General features: G+C 39.6%; 1 protein-coding gene across 1 annotated transcript in view; it reads right to left on the reverse strand.

Moving 5' to 3' along the window:
• Positions 1-14,086: 14,086 nt before the first annotated feature.
• The window catches only part of MECP2 (methyl-CpG binding protein 2), a 45,552-nt gene continuing 39,307 nt past the window's right edge, over positions 14,087-20,331 (reverse strand). The window contains exons 2-3 of the mRNA XM_088455681.1: positions 18,850-19,188; positions 14,087-15,232 (exon numbers count right to left, since the gene is read on the reverse strand). Of these exons, the coding sequence (XP_088311807.1) occupies positions 14,224-15,232; positions 18,850-19,188 (1,348 nt within the window). The 3' untranslated portion in view covers positions 14,087-14,223. The remainder of the gene's footprint in view (positions 15,233-18,849; positions 19,189-20,331) is intronic.

Here is a 20,331-nt window from a genome sequence, read left to right on the forward strand (position 1 = left end):
TTTTTGCAGACCTAGGAAGTCACCCAACAATGAAATACCTTTAATCCTGTCAATCCACACTAATGTTGTGTGATAGTGGGTATATTAAGACAGGTCATTTAAAAGTAGCATAAGGCCCCCCATACACCAGCGACTGTTGCAATTCGGTGATTCCCAGATGCCGGGGTCGGAGGATCGGTGAAACCCAACACGATCATGATTTGCAAATTGGCGACTTTTAACATGTACAATTTCACCAATCATCCGACGTATCGGCGAACATTGATGGCCTCCAGTTGGCATTTCCAACAGGTGGATCTGCTTTTTCCGATCCGATGATGGGGCCTTTTGTCCAAAGGTGTTCAGTCTAACATATTTTAAAAATAAAAAGCCACCTGTGCATTTCATTAGAAAATCAACAAATGAAACACTATATAATTTTTGTAGCCTGAAGCATTTACTTTTCCATTATTGGTAATAATTCGTTAACATCTGAAATTCCACTATGTCCAGCAGTACAAATCTTTTACAGATTTGTGGGAAGATTCTTAATGGAGATGCCACTCACACTAGACACCATTTTTCAGTCTTCACAAACAGCTAGTATTAAAACATTAGTTCTTCTTTGCAAAAACGAAAGTGTCACACTCACCACTTTAAGCAAATGATTTTAGTAATGAGAATCTATGGTTAATATTACAGAAAATGTAAACCAATACTGTAGAAATGGTAACTGTAAGCGGATAAGGCAAGCAAGATTCTGGTGTTTATCTGGTCTAACAATCCATAGCATAATCAATATAAACCTTTCATCGACGACCTAAGCCAAAAAGGTAAACTGACCAAATGTATATGTAAAAATGCGAATATCCTGACAAAGCGTTAAAGGGGGAAGATAAAGCTTCTGTCATTTTATTCTAGCACAGCCTGTAAAGTGACTGCTGATTGGTTGCTATGGGCGATTTCTCCACGTTATAGCTGAGATTTGATAAATTTCCTCCTAAATGTTTAAAGAATGCATGTATATTTTAGGCAAGTTATTGATCATGATTGTTAGTCTTAGTGGGGGAATTCAATTAGACCCATTGAGTTAACAGGTACTAATTGAACAACGGACTCTATTTAATTAGCCCCGCTTATCAGGGATTTTTTTTCCCCAGGTCTCCCGAGACCCAAAAAAGAAACCTCAGATAAGTGTGCGATAACAGCCACTTAATTTCACGGATTCTGGGTGTTAACGGCCGTTATCAAGACTATCGGGTGAAAAAGGGAGACTACGTCCCTTTTTTACCAGTGATATCTTATCACCTGTAATTGAATTTCCCTCTTAGGCTCTAAGTGGCTCATTCCAATATTTTTAGTTCTAATAAGTTCCTAAACATTTTGTTTGTGCTGTTAAATAAATTAAACCTGCGTTTTAGTTGCCTTTTAATCAACCAAACATAGCATCTGAAGTTATTTCTCAGTAGGATATATCACAAGAACTTTAGTGGACACCAGAAATAAGCCAGACAAAAACAAACAAAAAACAAGTGTTTTAGGAGAGGAGTGAGATTAAGGTTAACAATGGGCTCATGAATAAAATAGCGTTCAGCATATTTATTAATGTGTTACAAAGCAGTTGTGTTTGGAACAGTTACTTCATTTTTGTTTAACAATACTAACTTCAGATAAAACATTTATCGACGTTGTCTTTTACCCATCAAAATCTACACACAAATATAAAATTTAAACACCACAGTTTTAACGGACTAGCAAGGAATTCAATGTCTTAAAACAAAAATCTAAATGTTTTCTTTTTAAAAGGGAGTAATAACCTGGAAGGGGAGGGGGTTAGGGAAAGAAACAGGCACTAGTCTGATACACGTGTTAACAGAGCAGAACTGTACAGAGAAAGCACTCAGCATACATTTAATTAACAGTCCTTGTATATTTGGTCATATGATGTTCAGTACGGATTCTTGAAGCAAAGTCTGTTTTGTACGGCTGTTGACAGAAGCGGTGAAAAACGGATCCCTGCGTCAAATAGGCGAGAAGCCACTGAAAGAAACAAATCTGTTTTGCACTTCTCAGACGGGATTTTCAATTGTCTTGAATGGTTCATTGATGCAATCTTGTACCAATCTAAATGTTACACTCGGTGATGGAAGTTTGCCATCTTCTAAAAGTTTCTATGTGATGCCCTGTGATATTTGTAGATCAAGAACATGTTTTTTTTTTTTTTTTTACATATTTGTGGGTCTGTCCACCTGCAGGGATGACGTCTTCAATCTGGTGATGAAATGGCGAAAATTTGGACGACCAGTAATGTATTTCTTATTCCTTTACCACATTGTTTATTTTGCAGTTGCGAAATTACATACAATTAATGTGTGTATATGTGTAGTGCACAAGAAATAACTTATGATTTTTTTTTTTTTCACTTAGCCTTCTTTTCAATCTTCAGAATGAGTTTTTGTAATAACATTCCAACAAGGAACATGGAAGCACAACCATCGTGTACAACTATCCACTGGTGGTGGAAGCACTAATATGTGTACTTTGATCGAATGCCCCATTGGGAAGAGTAACGATGAAGAGCAGGGCCAGGTTTCCATGGCTGTCGGTATAGGTAAAGTCCAGTTAAACAGATCCAGCTTCATGAGTGTCGACTCATGACTGAGAAGTGTAAAAATACAAAAATGTTTCTTTCATACACTACGTCCAGTTAACACAGGGAAGCGTTTTTCTAAATATATTTATGTATATATATATATATATAAAACCAGAAGCACGTGAGAGGTGACGTATCTGTTTGGACACAGAAGCAGACTGGCAGGCAGTATTTTTTTTTTTCTTAAGTTCCCTTGATCTACCCTACTGATACCACACATATTATAAGCAACTTGTATTATTCCAACAAACTTAGAAGAGAGCTGAAAGTAAACATTTTCTTAAAACGCAATGTATTGATGCAAAAACATTTTTTTTTTTTTTTTTTTTAATTATATATAGTTTGTGTAAAAAAGAAAAAAAAATCATGAAGCAAAAATAACTGACAAAAAAAGGTACAATTAATTTTGTGGACCACAAAACATTACAGAATGGATACGATTGCTGATTCACTAGCAGGAAGTGCACAGATGGCAGCTATTGTGGCATTTAGACCAGATTAAGAAGGCATGGCATCAGGATACCATAGTTTTTATACTCTGTTAAAGGTCTTAGAGGAAAGATACCTACTGTATGGCAAGTTTTTTTTTTTAAACTTGCTTCACTCTGGGTCTTAAATGTATTGCCCCATTAACTCGCACATTGCAGAAACCTAAAGATGTTTTTTTTTACAAAAATATAAATCTCTGCTAACTGCTTGCAGCTCAACGTTCAGATCCTTGTATTCTGTTCAGTCCCTGCCCACTACTCATTTATAGAAATTGTATTCTTTTCACAAACATGTTCTCCCCTGCTACACTTAGACACTTGGTAAAGGTCATTATAAGACACGACAGCCCATATTTGCTAAACATTGCATTCAATATTATTGCAGTTTTAAATCCCGCAGGTAAATCACTGATAAACAGCAGTTTTGAAAAATATAGGCCCAAGTTCTGAAAGGTAATTTTACCTGTCTGTATGTCTTTAGGCCTGTAAGTAGCAGTGGCAAAGCAATTACTAGGTTACAAATGTGTTAAAACACCAGCTTTTACCCTGACACCTATATGTAAATGTACACTCAAAATTGTTGTTTGTAAAGTGTATGCAAACTGGATCCGAGTCTCCACTCATTTCCCAGTTTTTTAATTGATTGGATAACATTACCACTCAGCTAGTACACTGCATAAAAGCCAATCAATGCTCAGTAAGTGTGAATATATAAACTGTGCCTCAAATGCTGCACACAATGCTTTGACTATTACTCAGGGCAGCATTGAAATAACTATTCAAGTCTTTCAGGGCCTCCTCCGATTACTGTTCAACAACAGATAACCAAGGCACATTTCTCTTGGAGGGCAAGACTTAGGGGTCGATTCAGACCCGGACGCCAAGCTGCACTCTCTTGTAGCCAAAAGGGGGCGGGTATGCAAATTCCGCGATCACACTGTCTGGTGTACGGACGCCCTCTATGTCTTAGAGAGCGACGGCAGAGCGAAAGCACGCTGGTATAAAGACGCCCACTTTTCTTTCTTAACACACGTCATCTCCAGGAAGTGTATGAATAATCAGAACCATTCGAGCTGCATGCAGCACTTGAGGTAGACCCTACCCCACCGCAAACACTGCGATCACAGCAGGCTGAAATACAACCAAGTGACGTGTATAATGACGCCTCCATGCTAATTATGCACACCCATAAAACTCAGTTTTGACGCCCAGACACGCCTGCGTTCGCAGCACCACTCCCCCGTTCACAAGCACCTTCCAGTTACCACCCACAATTGGCACTGTCACTCAAAGTAGCGTCCAGTCTGTGTACTACGAGCGCACGATTCCTGGACGCAGTGACTGGTTCATGCTTGCGTATTTTGATGCATGCACTGACGGGCCATAATTGCCCATAGGGTGCGTCCGCGGCTTAGTGACGGTCTCAATCGGGCCCTTAATTCCCAAATATTGTAGCTTTCAGAGACGATAATCCAATTGACTGCCAAATCCTAAGTCCTCTGTGCATTCTGGGCAGGTGTGCAAACCACAAATCTTCGCTCACTTTTATTTCGTCACACTTTCTCCAAAGTACATCATCGTAAATCCAAACAAGAGTTTATTTCCTGCAAGACTACAAATACATTTTTTTTAAATTTAATCTACATTTTCATGTGAAATGTAAAAAAATAAATAAATCCACTAAGATGTACTTTTTTTGATATCCATATAGCAAAAATATTTAATTATCAGCACTATTTTTTTGTCATTATTATTTTGAACAACTCTTATAACCCTTTTCCACCAAAAACCAGGCTCCAATCTGGGACACTGAGCACAGGTTGGAGCAGAGTTTTACCCCTTTCACACTGGTGGCTGGACCAGGTTCATTTCCCAGGTCCAGCCGTTCACACCAGACCCGCATCATCTGGTGTCACAGTTGATGCTTGGAGATGAGTCATCTCAAAGTGCTACTGAAGCCAGCTAGTTCACTGGTTTGAGGCACCGTTACCCAGGTCCAACCCTGGTAGCTACCCAGGTCACACGACCAGAGGTTTTTTTTTTTCCAAGGACCCTTTTACACAACGCCACGATCTGGCAATATGGGTTATATTGGCAGTGGAAGAGGAGTATAACTTGCTTTGTGGCTGGCGTTGTCAAGCTACTGAGCTACTGCTACTACATATCAGATGTGAGAAGAGAGATTGTTAGAAACAAGTATAAAAGAACTGCCTTTACTTGAAAGCTTAAAAGTGAGTGCTATATTTAGGTAAAAAGGCACACTAACCCCATATTTTTATCAGTCAAATACAACTATTAAGAGAGGATTTATTGTGTTATTCATGTTGCTGGATTTTATAGAGTTTCTATGAAATGTGTATTTAAGTCTGGTTAGTAGTTTTTAGGCCTCATACACCAGAGTGTATTTGTAAAATGCATGTAAAGAGGTCAGACGTTAAAACCAGTGCGTCTAGTGCTGCCATATTAAATGGAAAGTTTTTTTTGCATTTTTACGGTTGTTTTATTTCCATGTATTTTTGTAATCACACAAACGCTAGTAAAAATTTAATTAAGAGTATTTTAAAAGCCAATCAAAAGCACATAGACCTGCCACTAGGCCCCACCCCTATCTGAATTGAGGAAAGGTATACTTGTTTAGAAGAGTCTGTAGCCTTTTCCCGCCAGCCGTAACAAGGTACCCATACTCAGGGTGATCCAGAAACAAGCCAGATTCGGTTGTTCGTGTACATAAATCATGGGTAGATGAAAATGGCAGTGATTGCCTCACCTCACCTACATTCTGTCCTGACCAACATCTGATCATTCCCACTGGATTGTTGATTAGTATTACCCTGCAATTTAGGTCCCTCTGATACTAGAACAGTAATATGCGGGTACCTTTAGTTTACACTATGCTGTAAACAACAGGAAACGGTCATAAATAAGGATACTGTTGTCTTTAGCTTAGGTTGTCAAAATTGGTTGCAATTTGTTGGAAATAGACCAGGATTAGGATACTACTAATAAGCATATGAGTTAATCCTTAGTTTAGAGGTTATGCGGTCAATATCCCGACCGTGGGGATACCGGCACCGGAATCCTGACACCTCTCAGAATCTCAGCGCCGGCATCCCAACCGCCGGAATCCCGAAGGTAAGTAGAAGGATTGGGGGAGGGTTAGCGTTATGTTTTAGGCACTAGGGGGAGGGTTAAAGTTAGGCACTAAGTGGGGAAGGTTAAGGTGCGTGGAGGTTAGGTTTAGGTACATGGGGGGGGAGGTTAGGTTCAGGCACAGACGAGGGAGAAGGTTAAGACACCTACCGATTCTGACCGCCGGGATCCTGTACCCATTCCATTTATAGAGATTATGACAGTACAGGATCTCCCGGGCTGAAAAAATGAAGTCCTGTGTATAGCCACCAATGAGAGCAGAGCAGTCTATCAAGCTGACCATACACTGCAACTAATCGACTAGTTTGAACCATTACACTGCGCAACAGTGAAAGTATTTAGTTGTAATTGATTTCAGCATGCGAAGAACGAATATGATATTTAAACCTCTCAGTTAGCTCTCGGTTCCGAGATATAGCCCATTTATGATCATGTAGGGGTATTTTTTTAAATGTTAGGGAGTTTTGGCATCTAGAAAACATACAGGTTGGCTGAGTCATTGAAGGCCATGTTTGATTATTTTCTGTGTATATCTTCAAGTGAAGGTTATGGGCGATGGTTTTTTTTTTCTCCATTTGTTTTGAGTTTTGTGGTTATAACTTACATGACATTAAAAGCCAGGATGCCATGTAAATGTGTTAACATTGTTGACAATTTTTGTTACCAGTGTGATGATGTGAAATTTTCCACCAGGAAACAAATTGCTCCACTTGTGAAGCCAGCCTATCATCATTATTTTGGAATCAAGGTATGGGAACAGGACAAACCCTAGGCACTTCATATTTGCTGCATTACAAAGGCTTTGGAAGCCTTTAAAAAGTGTTGTGTATAGCTTCTTGGCTAACAGAAAAGCAGGAAACTATGTTGAGTTTGTGAACAACCTTCCAGAAAAGTAACATCAGTGAGGCTGCAACATGTCACTAAAAATCCACTTTCTCATCTGGACTTCTCCCCTGACAATTGCGGTGCAGTGGGTGACAAGCATGGTGAGCAATTCCACCAAGACATGTCAGCAATGGAAGGAAGGTATCAGTGTAGGTAGAACGCTTCAATGCTTGCCGACTACTGTTGGACAATGGTAAGAGATACCCCAGAAGAGTACAAGCTACAAGCAAATAGAAACCTCTCATGAATAGGCCACTATTGGAGATCGTACTATCGGTTGCAGCATGTGGTTTCATTTTATGTTCTTATCTGCAATTGAATCTGCTATTTATGCTGTATCAAGAAAATATCAGATTATTGCTTTTCACTATGACTATATTACTGAATTATATATAGATCAAAAACTACAGCTAATAAAAACATTTCTGAAGTCATATTCGTTTTATAGACTTCAAATGACTAAAGTATGACTATTTTTTAGAAAGGAAACAAATTAAAAAGTATTTATTTGTTGTACAGTGTTATTAATCAGTGTATGGTACTGAGCAATGATTATTTACAGCCTATAAATGGCTGAAAAACGGTTTGAATTACTAAATGTCAGATCCCCCTGACCGTTGTTTAGCTGACTTCAGGCTGTGCATGGCAATTTACCTCCATACATCGTGTAGTAAATGGAGATGCTCCAACTATTGGGCAGTTGGCTCCCCCCCTGTTCCTGTCGGTTGCTCTGCAGCACAATTGTGCAGAGTATTGCCAGATTTAAGCTGGATACACACTGATAGATATATCCGCCGTTCAGTGGAAAGGCCGATATATCTATAGCAAATCGTTGTTCACAGGCATACCGGATCAGGCCTGCAGCACAGCAGATGGCCGATATATATCTGAAAGTTATTGGTCCTCTGCTGGTGTGTACGGACTCCCCACCAATGAGTGACAGCTCATCTGGGTGGGCAAATTTAAATGCCCGTCCAGTTGTATTTTCAAGCCTGGGACATTGCGCAGACGATTGGTAAGTGTGTATGCACTTACCAATCGTCAGATAGGCCGGCAGAACAGTCGATCTAGTGCAGTGTTGGCTAACCTTGACACTCCAGCTGTTATGGAACTACATAACCCAGCATGCACTGCTACAGTTTTGCTATTAGGGCATGCTAAAACTGTGGCAGGGCATGCTGGGATATATAGTTCCACAACAGCTGGAGTGTCAAGGTTAGCCAACACTGATCTAGTGTGTACCCAAACTTTAGACTCATAATCATGTACACAAAACAAGAGAGATCACTCAGTAAGATAAAAGCTGAGCAGTGAACCTGCATACACCCCAATTCCCAAACAAAGCAGAGAGAAAGGTAATTAACTTGGGATTTTATTTTTACAACATGGACCTTAACCTGTAAAAGTATGCACACGTGCAAAAACTAAAAATCATGATCGTAGTTGTTTTAACGGACTCTAAAAGAATGTGCAACTTCATAAGGAGTTCCCACTAAACTAATGTATTCATTTACACAATGCCAGACATACGATAGCAATGTACAGCGGGCAACAATGACACATACATACAAAAACCAGAAGAAAAATACACTGCTCATCAGAGCTTACAGTCTACGAAGACACGAGTTATATAAGATAAAAGTGGATAGAGAGGATTTAAAATTATATAAGAAACAGGTATCTCAAAAGAGGTGGGCTTTAACTATTATTGAACATAAAATTTTGGGGAGACTGATGGAGAAATAGTTTCAGTGACCAAATATAGTGAGTTCAATAAAAGAAGTACAATATAGAAGGCGTGGAGGTGTAATGGTAAAGAGGATACAATTGAGGAGATTTGGATAGGTTTGTTGGGACATTGATAAAGTGCAGCAGTGTACTTACAAAGGACAGTAATGGAGGGTATTGTACAGTAGCGTGCAAAAGTCTTTGGCCAAAGCTTATATGTTTACTTATATTGCTATCTCAATGAATATCAACTTTAATTGCTGCCTAAAATCATCATGATTAGAAACGAGACTTTACTTCAAATGTACTATACTTAATTTACCATATTATTTCATATTTAATTTTCATCACAGTTTCAAGAGTTTATTGATATGCTAAAGTACGTAATTTAGAACTGGTCATTAATAAATCTGGTATGTACATTGATTATTTTTATTCAATAATATTTTTTAAATAAAATATATTTTTCTGGAATATTTTTTATCTTACTTTGTTTTTTTTTTTTTATAGTGTTGAAAGCAATAAGAACAACCATAACTTTTGCAAAACTAAGAGAAGACGTGAATATTCACCTGAATTGGGTGACTACATTCAAACTCTTTCTGAAAAACGTTATACTCATCGACAAATTGCTAAAAAATAAAAAATCAGTCTAGTGTAACAAATACATTAGCTCGATACAAAGAACAAGGTACAAACGTGACTAAAAAAAAAAAAACGTTCTGGAAGACCAAGGTGTACATCAAAAAGGGAAGATAAATACACTATCGTAATGAGTAAGCAAAACCGAAGACTCCCAGCAACTGCAATCAAAGAAGAACTCAATAAAATTAGACAAACTCCAGTATCAGTTGATACAGCTAAAAGATGGCTGAGTAATGTAGGTCTAAATGTTCGCATGGCTTGCAGAAAACCATTGTTGAGGTCTGTATATAAAGTAAAATGCCTTTGATGGGCCAAAGAACACTGGTATTGGACACGGGATCAGTGGAAAAAAGTATTTTGGACCAACAAGTCCAAATTTGAACTTTTCAAAACCAGAAGACGTCAGTATGTTTGAAGAATGGTCGGAGAACGTTAAACATAGTGGTGGTCATGTCATGATTTGGGTTGGTTTTGGTAGAGGAAAAGTTTTGAGATTTAGATCAAACAACATCGACTATGGATAAGAAATGATACCACAGTATTTTAGTACATCACATTGTACCAAGTGGAACTCGAAATATTGGAAAGGGGTTCATCAAAAAACAAGATAACAACCCCAAGTACAAATCTAAACTGTATAAATTATTTGAAAAGTAAAGAAGAGCCAAAAGTTCTACAAATTATGACATGGCCTCCACAGTCACCTGATCTCAAGCCCATTGAGAAACTATGGGATGAATTAGACAGAAAAAAAGTTTGTGTAATGGCTCCAACAAATACTAAAACTTATAGGAATGTCTGAACGAGGCGTGGAAAGGCTTAATTTACGAAACTTTAGAAAAGTCAGTGCCTCAAATGCCCAAATTATGTGAAGCAGTGATACGTGCCAAAAGGTGAACACAGTGATGAAAGACTAATTTAATCTTTAATTTATGGTTTTCTATAAAATGATAAATCATTTTGATGTTTAGTTACAATATCATGTTAAACATTATTATGAATTAATATTTTCATTATTTCACTACATTTTGTCTTTCGTTAACAATTATTTTCCTTAGCAAAGACTTTTGCACGCTAGTAATGCAGTAATACAGTAATGTAAATGCATGGAAAAAGAGTGCAGTGCGCTCGGACGCTATACAAAATTATATAATCGATAATGCATCTATTTTTAGCAGCAATGCACATTAATACACCACTGTAACTGATGGAGAAAAAAAATAAAAGAACAGTGACACCTATCTTAAAACTATGCTTTGACAGAAACTTAAATTTTCTACATTTTGCTGATCATGTCCCTTTAACACTGTCTTGATAGTTGTTTTAACACTTGATGACCTATGCCTTCACAATCAAACCTATTGCATGCGTGCATTGCAAATTTGACTTCATAACAGATTGACCTCCTTACTCTCACATAAAACTGTATTTTTAAAACATTAAATATAACTTTAATTACTTGTCTATGAGTTACACAAAAGGCCACATTTAAAAGGAAAACTGAAGATGCATTTCAAATTTAACATTAATTATTGTAAATAAATTAATTTACTTGTCGGTACAAGCAATCCTAAAACGTTATCTAATGGCAATGGAAAGAAATGCCTAAAACATTATAACTTTTTAGATAAGCAAAGAGAAAGGGAAACCATTCATATTTCTGAAGCAAAGGTCTGACTCATTATTACAGGTAGTTCTACTAGTGCTAAAGAATCAGAAAATGGATCATTCACTGTTTCAGGTCCACTTTAAAGAGAAAGAAATGCCATATTTAATGAAATATTTGTTGGAAAAATAAAAAACTCAGTAAAACAGTTCCAGTACATTTCTTTTTGCAACGTAAGTCATTCATGAGTCACATGGCTGCATATCTAAACACAAGAATGCTCCATCTCTGCAAATGGGACTAGGCAAGTCACAATATAGGACTCTCAGTCAGCTACAGTAGAACTACAAGGCCAAGCTGGCAAATCATGCTGGGAACTGTAGTTCAACCACAGCTAGAAACACACAGGGTGTCTAAGCCGGTGCTAAAAAGATATTTTAGATAATATAAGTAGGACAAACAATAAATGATTGATCAAAGCAGTTGGTTTTTGTGTATTTCAGTATACAGACATTTACACACATTATTTCCTAACATACGGATGCAAACGTCTTCCTATGTATCACACGGAATAATCAAACACTTGATTAATACATAACTAAAGTGCTCTCTATAAAAAGGCATTTGAGAATGGCACTTGATTTTTTACAAAGAAGTGCACAACTCTCGTTACAGGAAACCAATAGTTTAAAAAATAAAACAAAACAAAAAAAAAACCCAATGTGCTGAAAATCCTGTTTACAGAGCAGTTGTCTGTGTCGTTTCAGTCTGGATGTCTATGGAAGTGAAAAATATAACACTACCAGGCTAATTCCAGAGCTAGAAAAAGAGCTTGCGATCATTGCTCTGAACGGTCATGTGTGTATGATTGATAAACACAAAATACGGAAGCAGTTTTTTAGTTCACCGATTACTGCATGCCAAATATAAAGCAGTAAAAGTGCTGAAATGAAACCACAACATACGTTTCAACAAATGATCCTATGTGAATGAATTCCAAAGATTTGCACAAAGTAATAGATGAGAAGTTATTGGAAAACCTGCGCAGGTCTGACAGTTCCTTGTAGTAGCACAAGAGGGTGTGAACAAGACTGACGTTACACTGCTTCCCTTTGCCACAGTAACGCCGCCCATGAGGACAGTCCGTGAAGTGCTGCTCCTGACGTTACACATGTATACTGTATAGCATGGATTTCTCTGTAAACAAAGATTTTCTTTACCTTTCTTTGTAGAACAAAAGCAAGGTGCAGGTTAATAAGGACTTCCAGATTATGCCACCTCATCATGATGAAGATATAATAAAGTTATCATATTTTGATTAAATTATAAAAAGAGTAATTTTTTTTTCTAGCATACAGAACAATGCTTTGGAATGAGCATGAAGAAAACATGGTCGACACGGCCCACCTGCCTACATAGAAAGGTTGTCCTACACAGTTTCTGTAAAACAAAGTGTGTGTGCGTGTGATATATATATATCATACATACACACACACACACACACACACAGCGCCCTCACAAATTTGTATCAGTTAAAATTCATCGCAAAGGCCTTCACGTTATGTTTTAAAAAGGCAAGCACACGGAAACAAAAACTCACATTCGCTCAGTTACCGGGCTGAGGCTCTAACAATATTTTGCTAAACAACGACTTCCACAAAGTTCTAGGTGTCACCTAAGCAATCACTACTCTTGGGGATTTTTGTTGTTGTGCAGGAGGGAGATGTGGTGCCGCAGTATACATTACTATACTAAAACCACCGCATGTTAGTTCCTAACAGGAAGTCCTTATGAAACTGCAAGAAATAACCAAAAAAAGAAACTTCACCAAATTAAAACACTTAGAGTTTCGCAGCTTCATTTGACTGTCTGCATTAAAAAAAAAAAAAGTTAAACTAAATGTAATTTTATCTACAAAATAATGTCTCTATAAAAAGGACATAGAAACAACGTACAAAGACAAAAACATTCAACTAGCTTCCTGCCATTCAGTCTTACTCAAACCTGTTTTTGTTTCTATGGGCGAGATAAGCAGTGCAACATTGATTATTACTACAGAAGAGCTACTTATGTTTAAATTAACTGGAAGAACATTGCAGATAATTTTCCCCTTATAAATTGAACATACAGATGTGCGTATGACTGAATACGTATTTGCACTGTCTACTATAGCTGGTACGCCTGACCTCTATCGCGTACCGTGTGTTTTACCTTAACGAAACAATTTATTGCAGACCTCCCACCATTATAGAGATTGCACAGAGACTTTAAATTTCTGAATGTGGGGTAATAAAAAATAAAATGAATGGATTCAGGCAGTATATACTCCATAAAATACTCTGAGGGCTCTCCCATTTAGTCCAGTATAACTAATCATGTACCCAAAGTCACAAAAATATCAAACTATATACATGAGCCTTTGACAGACTACACCAACCGTGACACTCAACTAAAAAGAGAAGTGAGAGAGCCGGGGGTAATAACTATTTCCTTTGTGACTAGCTAAGATACTTTATTAAAATGCTAAAATAATTTTGTATACCCTGGCTTCGTCCATGGGACACAATCATTTGGCAATACTGTGGTCAGCATTAAATCGAACCCCTGTGATTTTATTTGCCACAGGTATAGTAACTAGATGCAAGATATCCAATGCTGATCTGCAACAATGTGAACCCCACTAGAGATGGCACAGGGATTTTTAAAATGTGCTAAACAAGAGGAAAGCTGAAGTTGTCATACCTAGAGTTACACAGACAACCCACCTTGGTCAGTAGTATGATGCAGACTAAACCATGTTGAAAGGAGCCTATTTAGTATAAAAAAAAAAGTGCAAAGCTGCTTCTGGCTCTGTTAGAAGTCTTCACCCCTGACTGACTGTGCTCGTCGGTATTAAAAAGATCCATGTTACACATTGACTCCCACCCCGAAGCTACGAAACTCCAAGCTACAGGAGGAAAAATAGACTTTTCTTTACTTCAATTATAGGGAAGCTTTGTCAGAGCCCTACCCACAAGGAGAAAAGACAACAGCTGCCTTTATTATATTTAACTGTTTTTTGTTTTTTTTCCCCAATAATCTTCTTACAGTCAGCTAACTCTCTCGGTCACCGGTGTTCTGGTATCAACAGGTTCCTCCCTGGTCGGTCTTTGTACAGATGAAGTAATAATGTCTTTTCGTTCACCTTCTCTGTTTCTGCACTTCTCTGCAGGCTTAGGCGGCTCCTGAGCACAGCCGTCGCTTTCGGCTATTTTCTCATCTTTGCAAATTTTGACACTTAAGTCCTGTGGTTCCTGGGCACTTATGCTGTCCTTTGAAGTCTCTGGTTCGGGGCTGGTTGTCGATGCCTTGGATTCAGAGTGGTGGTGGTGGTGATGGTGGTGATGATGGTGTTGGTGCTGTTGTTCCTTTTTGGGCAAACTACTTTTGCTTTTAGGACTACTCTCTTTGCTTTCTGGGCTTTTCGCAGGCTTCTGCACTTTGACGCTTTTCTCTAAGATGGCGGAAGGATACTCTGGGGTTTCTGGAACGTCTAAACTCACAGTTTCCCGTGTCTTGCGTTTCTTTATTGGTAATACGGTCTCTAGGAGTGGCTTGATGGAAGACTCTTTGATTGCTTTTTTCTTTGCTGCTTCCGCTGCAGCTGCTGCGGCGGCAGCAGCAATGGCACTGCCCGGCTTACGGCCCCGTTTTTTCGGTGCCGCTGGAGGATCAGTTTCCGATTTTCTTTTACGGCCTGGACGTTTAATGACGAGGACCTGTTCTGATGTCGTTGCATCAGGTTCTTCCTTATTTCCCGAAAGAGGCATTTTGACCAGTAGCTTCCCCGGAGTCTTTTCTATGACCCTTTTAACCTGAACACCCTCTAACTTGACAGCTGGCTTCGCTTTCACACTTCCTTTGGGCCTTCCTCTTCCTCTACCTGTGCCAGCAGGTTTTGGAGCTTTGGGTTTTTTCGGCTGTTTCTGCTCCCTCCGGGATGGACTTCCTCTCCCAGTTACAGTGAAATCAAAATCATTTGGATCAAGGGATGTGTCTCCTACCTTTTGGAAGTATGCTACAAGCTCAACTTTGGACCGGAAAGCTTTTCCATTTGGACTATAACAAAAGAAAATAAAAGAAAGAAAAAAGATGAATGCATAGGATTTGTAAAAATATACACTATATTTCGTGAGACAGCACAGGAACACAATACTAGTACTTACTATGAGCACACAGTAATAGGTAAGAGTAACAAGCTTTAGGTGGTGCCAACAGCTCCATAAACCAAAGACAGTCAACTATTACAATATGACTACAGTACTATATCCGATATACTAAGTATTTTATATACTGTGGCAGTATCACCAGAGATGGCGTTGGTGAGCAGCAGATTCTGTGTGGGATTGGAGAGATCCTCCCACACAGGGTTGAAATACTGAGTGGTGATACACCTGCCTGGTGGAGAGAGCTCAGGTGTGAGCTAATGAGAAGGCCGAGCAGTCAGGCTGGTGGAGACAGTCTAGTTGGGACTGTAACAGCCAGAGAGCCCAGTGAAGCTGAGCGAGCCATTGGGGGCCAGGAGGCCGGTGTCTGGACCTTGCGGGAGGCAAGGGGGGGGGGACTACAAAACTCTCTGACCATGGGACATTGAAGCAGTAAAGCTGCGGGCTGAGAAAGCCAGGGCCTATATTCTGTGTGATACAGGGAAGGCCACTAGGATTGTGTTTATGTAGCTGTGGCAGCCAAGCCATGCCAGGCTGGAGCTGGCGATAGGCCTGCAAGAAACAGGCAGGGACTTTGTTGGCAGACTAGCTGAGCTAGATACCCTAAACAGGGGCTAGATTGTTTTGTTATTTTCTGTTTGTTATTTTCTGTATCCTGAATTCACAAGCTGGCAGTAAAAGTATCATTTGTTTACTTGAAAGCCGTGTGTGGACCCTCAATAAGCACCTAAACACTGCACCCATTCACCCTCTGCCGAGCTAAATACCCCAAGTCATCACAATACATATACTAATCAGCCATAACATTAAAACCACTGACAGGTGACGTGAATAACATTGATCATTTCGTTACAATAGCACCTGACAAGAGGCGAGATATTTTAGGCAGAAAGTGAACACTCACACTCAGTTCTTCAAGTTTATGTGCTGGAAGCAAGAAAAATGGGCAAGTGTAAAGAATCTTTGACTAGAGCCGAATTGTTACGACTAGACGACTGGGTCAGAGCATCTCCAAAACGGCAGGTCTTGTGGAGTGTTACTGGTAAGGAGAACCGGTGAACCGGGACATGGACGCACGAGGCTCATTGATGCACGTGGGGAGCAAAGGTTAGCCTGTCTGGTCCTATGCCACAGAAGAGCAGCTGTAGCACAAATTGCTGAACAAGTTAATGCTGGCTATGATAGAAAGGTGTCAGAACACACAGTGCATCAAAGCTTGCTACGTAGGGGCTGCGTAAGAACACAACGGTCACAGTGCCCATGCTGACCTTAGCCAACCGCCAAAAGCGCCTACAATGGGCACATGAGTATCAGAACTGGACCATGGAGCAATGGAAGTAGGTGGCCTGGTCTGATGAATCACGTTTTCTCCAACATCATGTGGACGGCCAGGTGCATCTGTCTCATTTACCTGGTTAAGAAATGGCACCAGGATGCACTACGGGAAAAAGGCAAGCCGGCGAAGGCAGTGTGATGATCTGGGCAATGTTCTTTGACATGCACCACCTACCAAAACATTGTTGTACACCAAGTGCACCCCTTCATGGCAACAGTATATCCTGATGGCAGTGGGCTCTTTCAGCAGGATAATGCACTCTAGCACACTGCAGACATTGTTCAAGAACTGTTTGCAGAACATGACAAACTGATCAAGCATCTGTGGGATGTGCTGGAAAAAGTCAGAGCCATGGAGGCCCCACCTTGCAAACATCTTGGCACCAGATACCACAGGACACCTTCAGAGATCTTATGGAGTCTATGCTTCGATGGGTCAGAGCTGTTTTGGTAGCATGAGTGGGACCTACACAAAATTAGGCCGGTAGTTTTAATGTTATGGATAGTTATATATATATATATATATATATATATACATACATACACACATACACATATATATAAAATTAATCATGGTGCAAGACATACTTTCAATTTATATACAAAACCAGTTTGATTTGTGTCAGTTCGACTAGCTTTACACCATTAAGCATGTTTTTATAGAACAAGGTGGCAGTGGTTTTAGAGAAAAAGAGGTTTAAAAGAGTTTGGTAAAGTGAAGGAGTACCATTGAACATATGTAGGCACATTGGTGCACATTATTTTGTGGAGTAGTGAAGAAATTAAGTGAAATTTCGTGCAAGACTGTTGAAATGAGATAAAGGGGTGGAGAGGGGATGGATTTATAGGGATGTTTCTTGCTGTTCAGAGGAGCAGAAATCCATCTCCATTCTGCAAAAGGTCCTGAATTTTCCACCAGATCAAAGATAGCAGCCTTTGGGTCCTGTGCTACACCTTTAATAGGACATTTTTTGCTCACTCTAGGCTTATACATAAAATTAATTGATCTGTTTGTTTGCCTGTCTGGTTATGCATTCCAACACCCTGCAATAATTGGGATGAAATCAGGTAGATGTGGTCCAGTTGGATCCTAGCCAGGTTTTAGAGGGGTTAGGGTCCTGGTCGGACTTCCCGTTGGTGTACGCTGGGACGAACTTCGACCCGGGGACTCTGTTCTGGGCCTTCCACTGGATGGATTTGATAAAAACTTCAAAAGGAGGGGTGGCATGTGGTCTGGGACGCCTAATGGAGTGTGCTGTGCAGAATTTTGACCCAGAGAGCCTGTTCTGGGCCTTCCACTGGATGGATCTGGATGAAACTTTAATGATTTGTAATGACTGACAGTAATAACCGTAATTTAATGACCTGAATAAACTGACTGAAATCACCATAAATCAATGAACTAAAATAACTGACAGAAATGGAACTGGGAAGACTAAAACATATTGTGTACCCAAAAGTCTTGGAATAGCAACATTGCTAACAAAAGGAAAACTTTAAACCTATCTTGCAATGTTAAAGTGATTATAAAACTGAACAGAAAGAAAAGCTGGGGATTAGGGCTATTGGAGACACCACAAAAACGACACTGGCTAGCCACCTCATGGGTGTGTTGGAAGAGCTGCTACTTATTTCTCCAAACTCATTGATAACTTAATAAACTTGAAAATTTAAACCCAGGCAACGCAGTGTACTTCAGCTTGTGAGACACATAAAATTGCCGCATGCAATAAAAGGCATATTTCTATGTCCCTTCACTCGAATGGTTAATTCAAGCAGAGCTTTACTCTAGGAGAAAAATAGAAGCTTACTATTACTGAAAATGTAGCATAACAACGTGGTAGGAGCCTGGATGTTTGTGCAATGTTTATTCTGCCTCACAAAGTTTCTAGTTTGCAGAGAAGCCTCCTGGAAGGAACGCTGGGCAGACTATACAGGCACATTGATGCAAAACCAAGACATTATGCGGTGTGCTTTATAAATTACCTACTCTGTGTAATTTCTGTTGTTGCTCCCAGGGATAGAACTTACTCGTCGGAGTGATAATACTCATTATATTGTTATATTGCCAAGGGATGGCACCGATATGTTTGTTAACTGGTTTCTTTACAAATAATAATAATGAAAAAAATAAAAAAAAAGCTTGAAATCTTTTTTGTTTTTATAACAGCTTACTTGATCAAATATACATCATATTTTCCAGCTGAACGTCCCGACTTCCTCTGTTTGAGCTTTCTTGTCCAGCCTTCAGGAAGAGTAGGGTCATCATACATAGGCCCCCTGTCTCTAATAACAGAGCGTCTTTGCTTAGAAGAAGCAGAGGCTTCTGGGACAGCAGGAGCAGCCTCTGCACTTTCAGGCATCTCCGCTTTCCCTGCTTCTGCAGGTTCCTCTGACTGCTGTGCTGACGGATGAGCTTGCTCTGGGCTTTCTTCATCATTTCTTTTAAATTTTTTGAGTTTCCTGAGTTTTGGAGGTTTGTCTTTCTGATCCAAGTCTTCTGTCTTTTCCTCCCTTGGAAAACAAAACAAAAAAGATTATTAGAATGTACTTTTAAAGATTTATCGTCATTGTTTAATGGCCAGTAGTACTTGGAAGGGCAAAAGGGCACCCCCAAATGTTGTTAGACATGAGGGGAGGTATGAGCGTAAAGGGTCGGATGTCGAGTAGCTTGTAGAGAAGTTTCGGAGTCCATGAGAGATCTGAGGGCATATGTGACAAGAGGGCCTATTCTGCAGCTATTTGTGAGTACTGTACTATGTAGCAGAATTATTAAGCGAGTGGCAAATGGGTGCATTCTGGGAGGAGTGATTGGGAGCTTTTTTTTATGTTCTTGAAGTTAAGGGTAATGTGCAGCCCTTTTGGAGCTTGGTAAATGCGATCCTTTGATTGTACATCACTGGTATAGGAAGTCAACAATTTGCAAAATACTCTAACATCATCTGCATTTTTGTAGTCTTCATTCTAGCACCCTGCACCTGTCACAAACTGTGCAGTACCTCTTTCCTGCCTGGGGTGTCGCTCTCTCCTCTGGTGCCTATTGCACACTTTGGTTTGTATCTGAGCAGTTTGTTACATCAGCCGAGTATGCTGGAAGCACCAGAGCAGAGAGCGACATCCCTGGCAGGAAAGAGGAACTGCCCGAGTTGTGACAGGTGCTAGAATGAAGACTATTTTTGTATATATATATTTTTGAAAGCAGCAGCTAATTTAATCAGATTCCTAGAAATACAGCACTGTCACACAAAACAAATGGATTTACTCTTCACCTACGGAATTTAGTGCACCTCCAACCTGGCCATACTAGTTGCTTTGTATAGATTTGTCAAAAATCACTGCAGGGTCCATTGTTCTATACTTTAATAAGATAGATAAAGCTGCATGTGAATTGGATATATGACACTACAGGGGGAATTCAATTGTTTGTACGGGCCCGTTAGTAATAGGCGCCTGACGAAGCAACTAAATTTCTGCGCGCACCCTCCTGAGACCTGCTTTTGGGTGCTCTAACTAGGACTTTAGAAGGATTTAGCCGCTCTAAAAAGCTACAACCGGTTTGGGTGTGACAAGCAATGGGCGCCCGCGGCACTCATGCTCGATTGAAGCAACAATTGAACTGCTCCATCAGGCTCCCATTACTTCTAGGCGCACAAAAAA

The sequence above is a fragment of the Taudactylus pleione genome, unplaced genomic scaffold (genome assembly GCF_031769625.1).
Source record: "Taudactylus pleione unplaced genomic scaffold, aTauple2 ptg000665l, whole genome shotgun sequence".
Taxonomy (NCBI): Eukaryota; Metazoa; Chordata; class Amphibia; order Anura; family Myobatrachidae; genus Taudactylus; species Taudactylus pleione.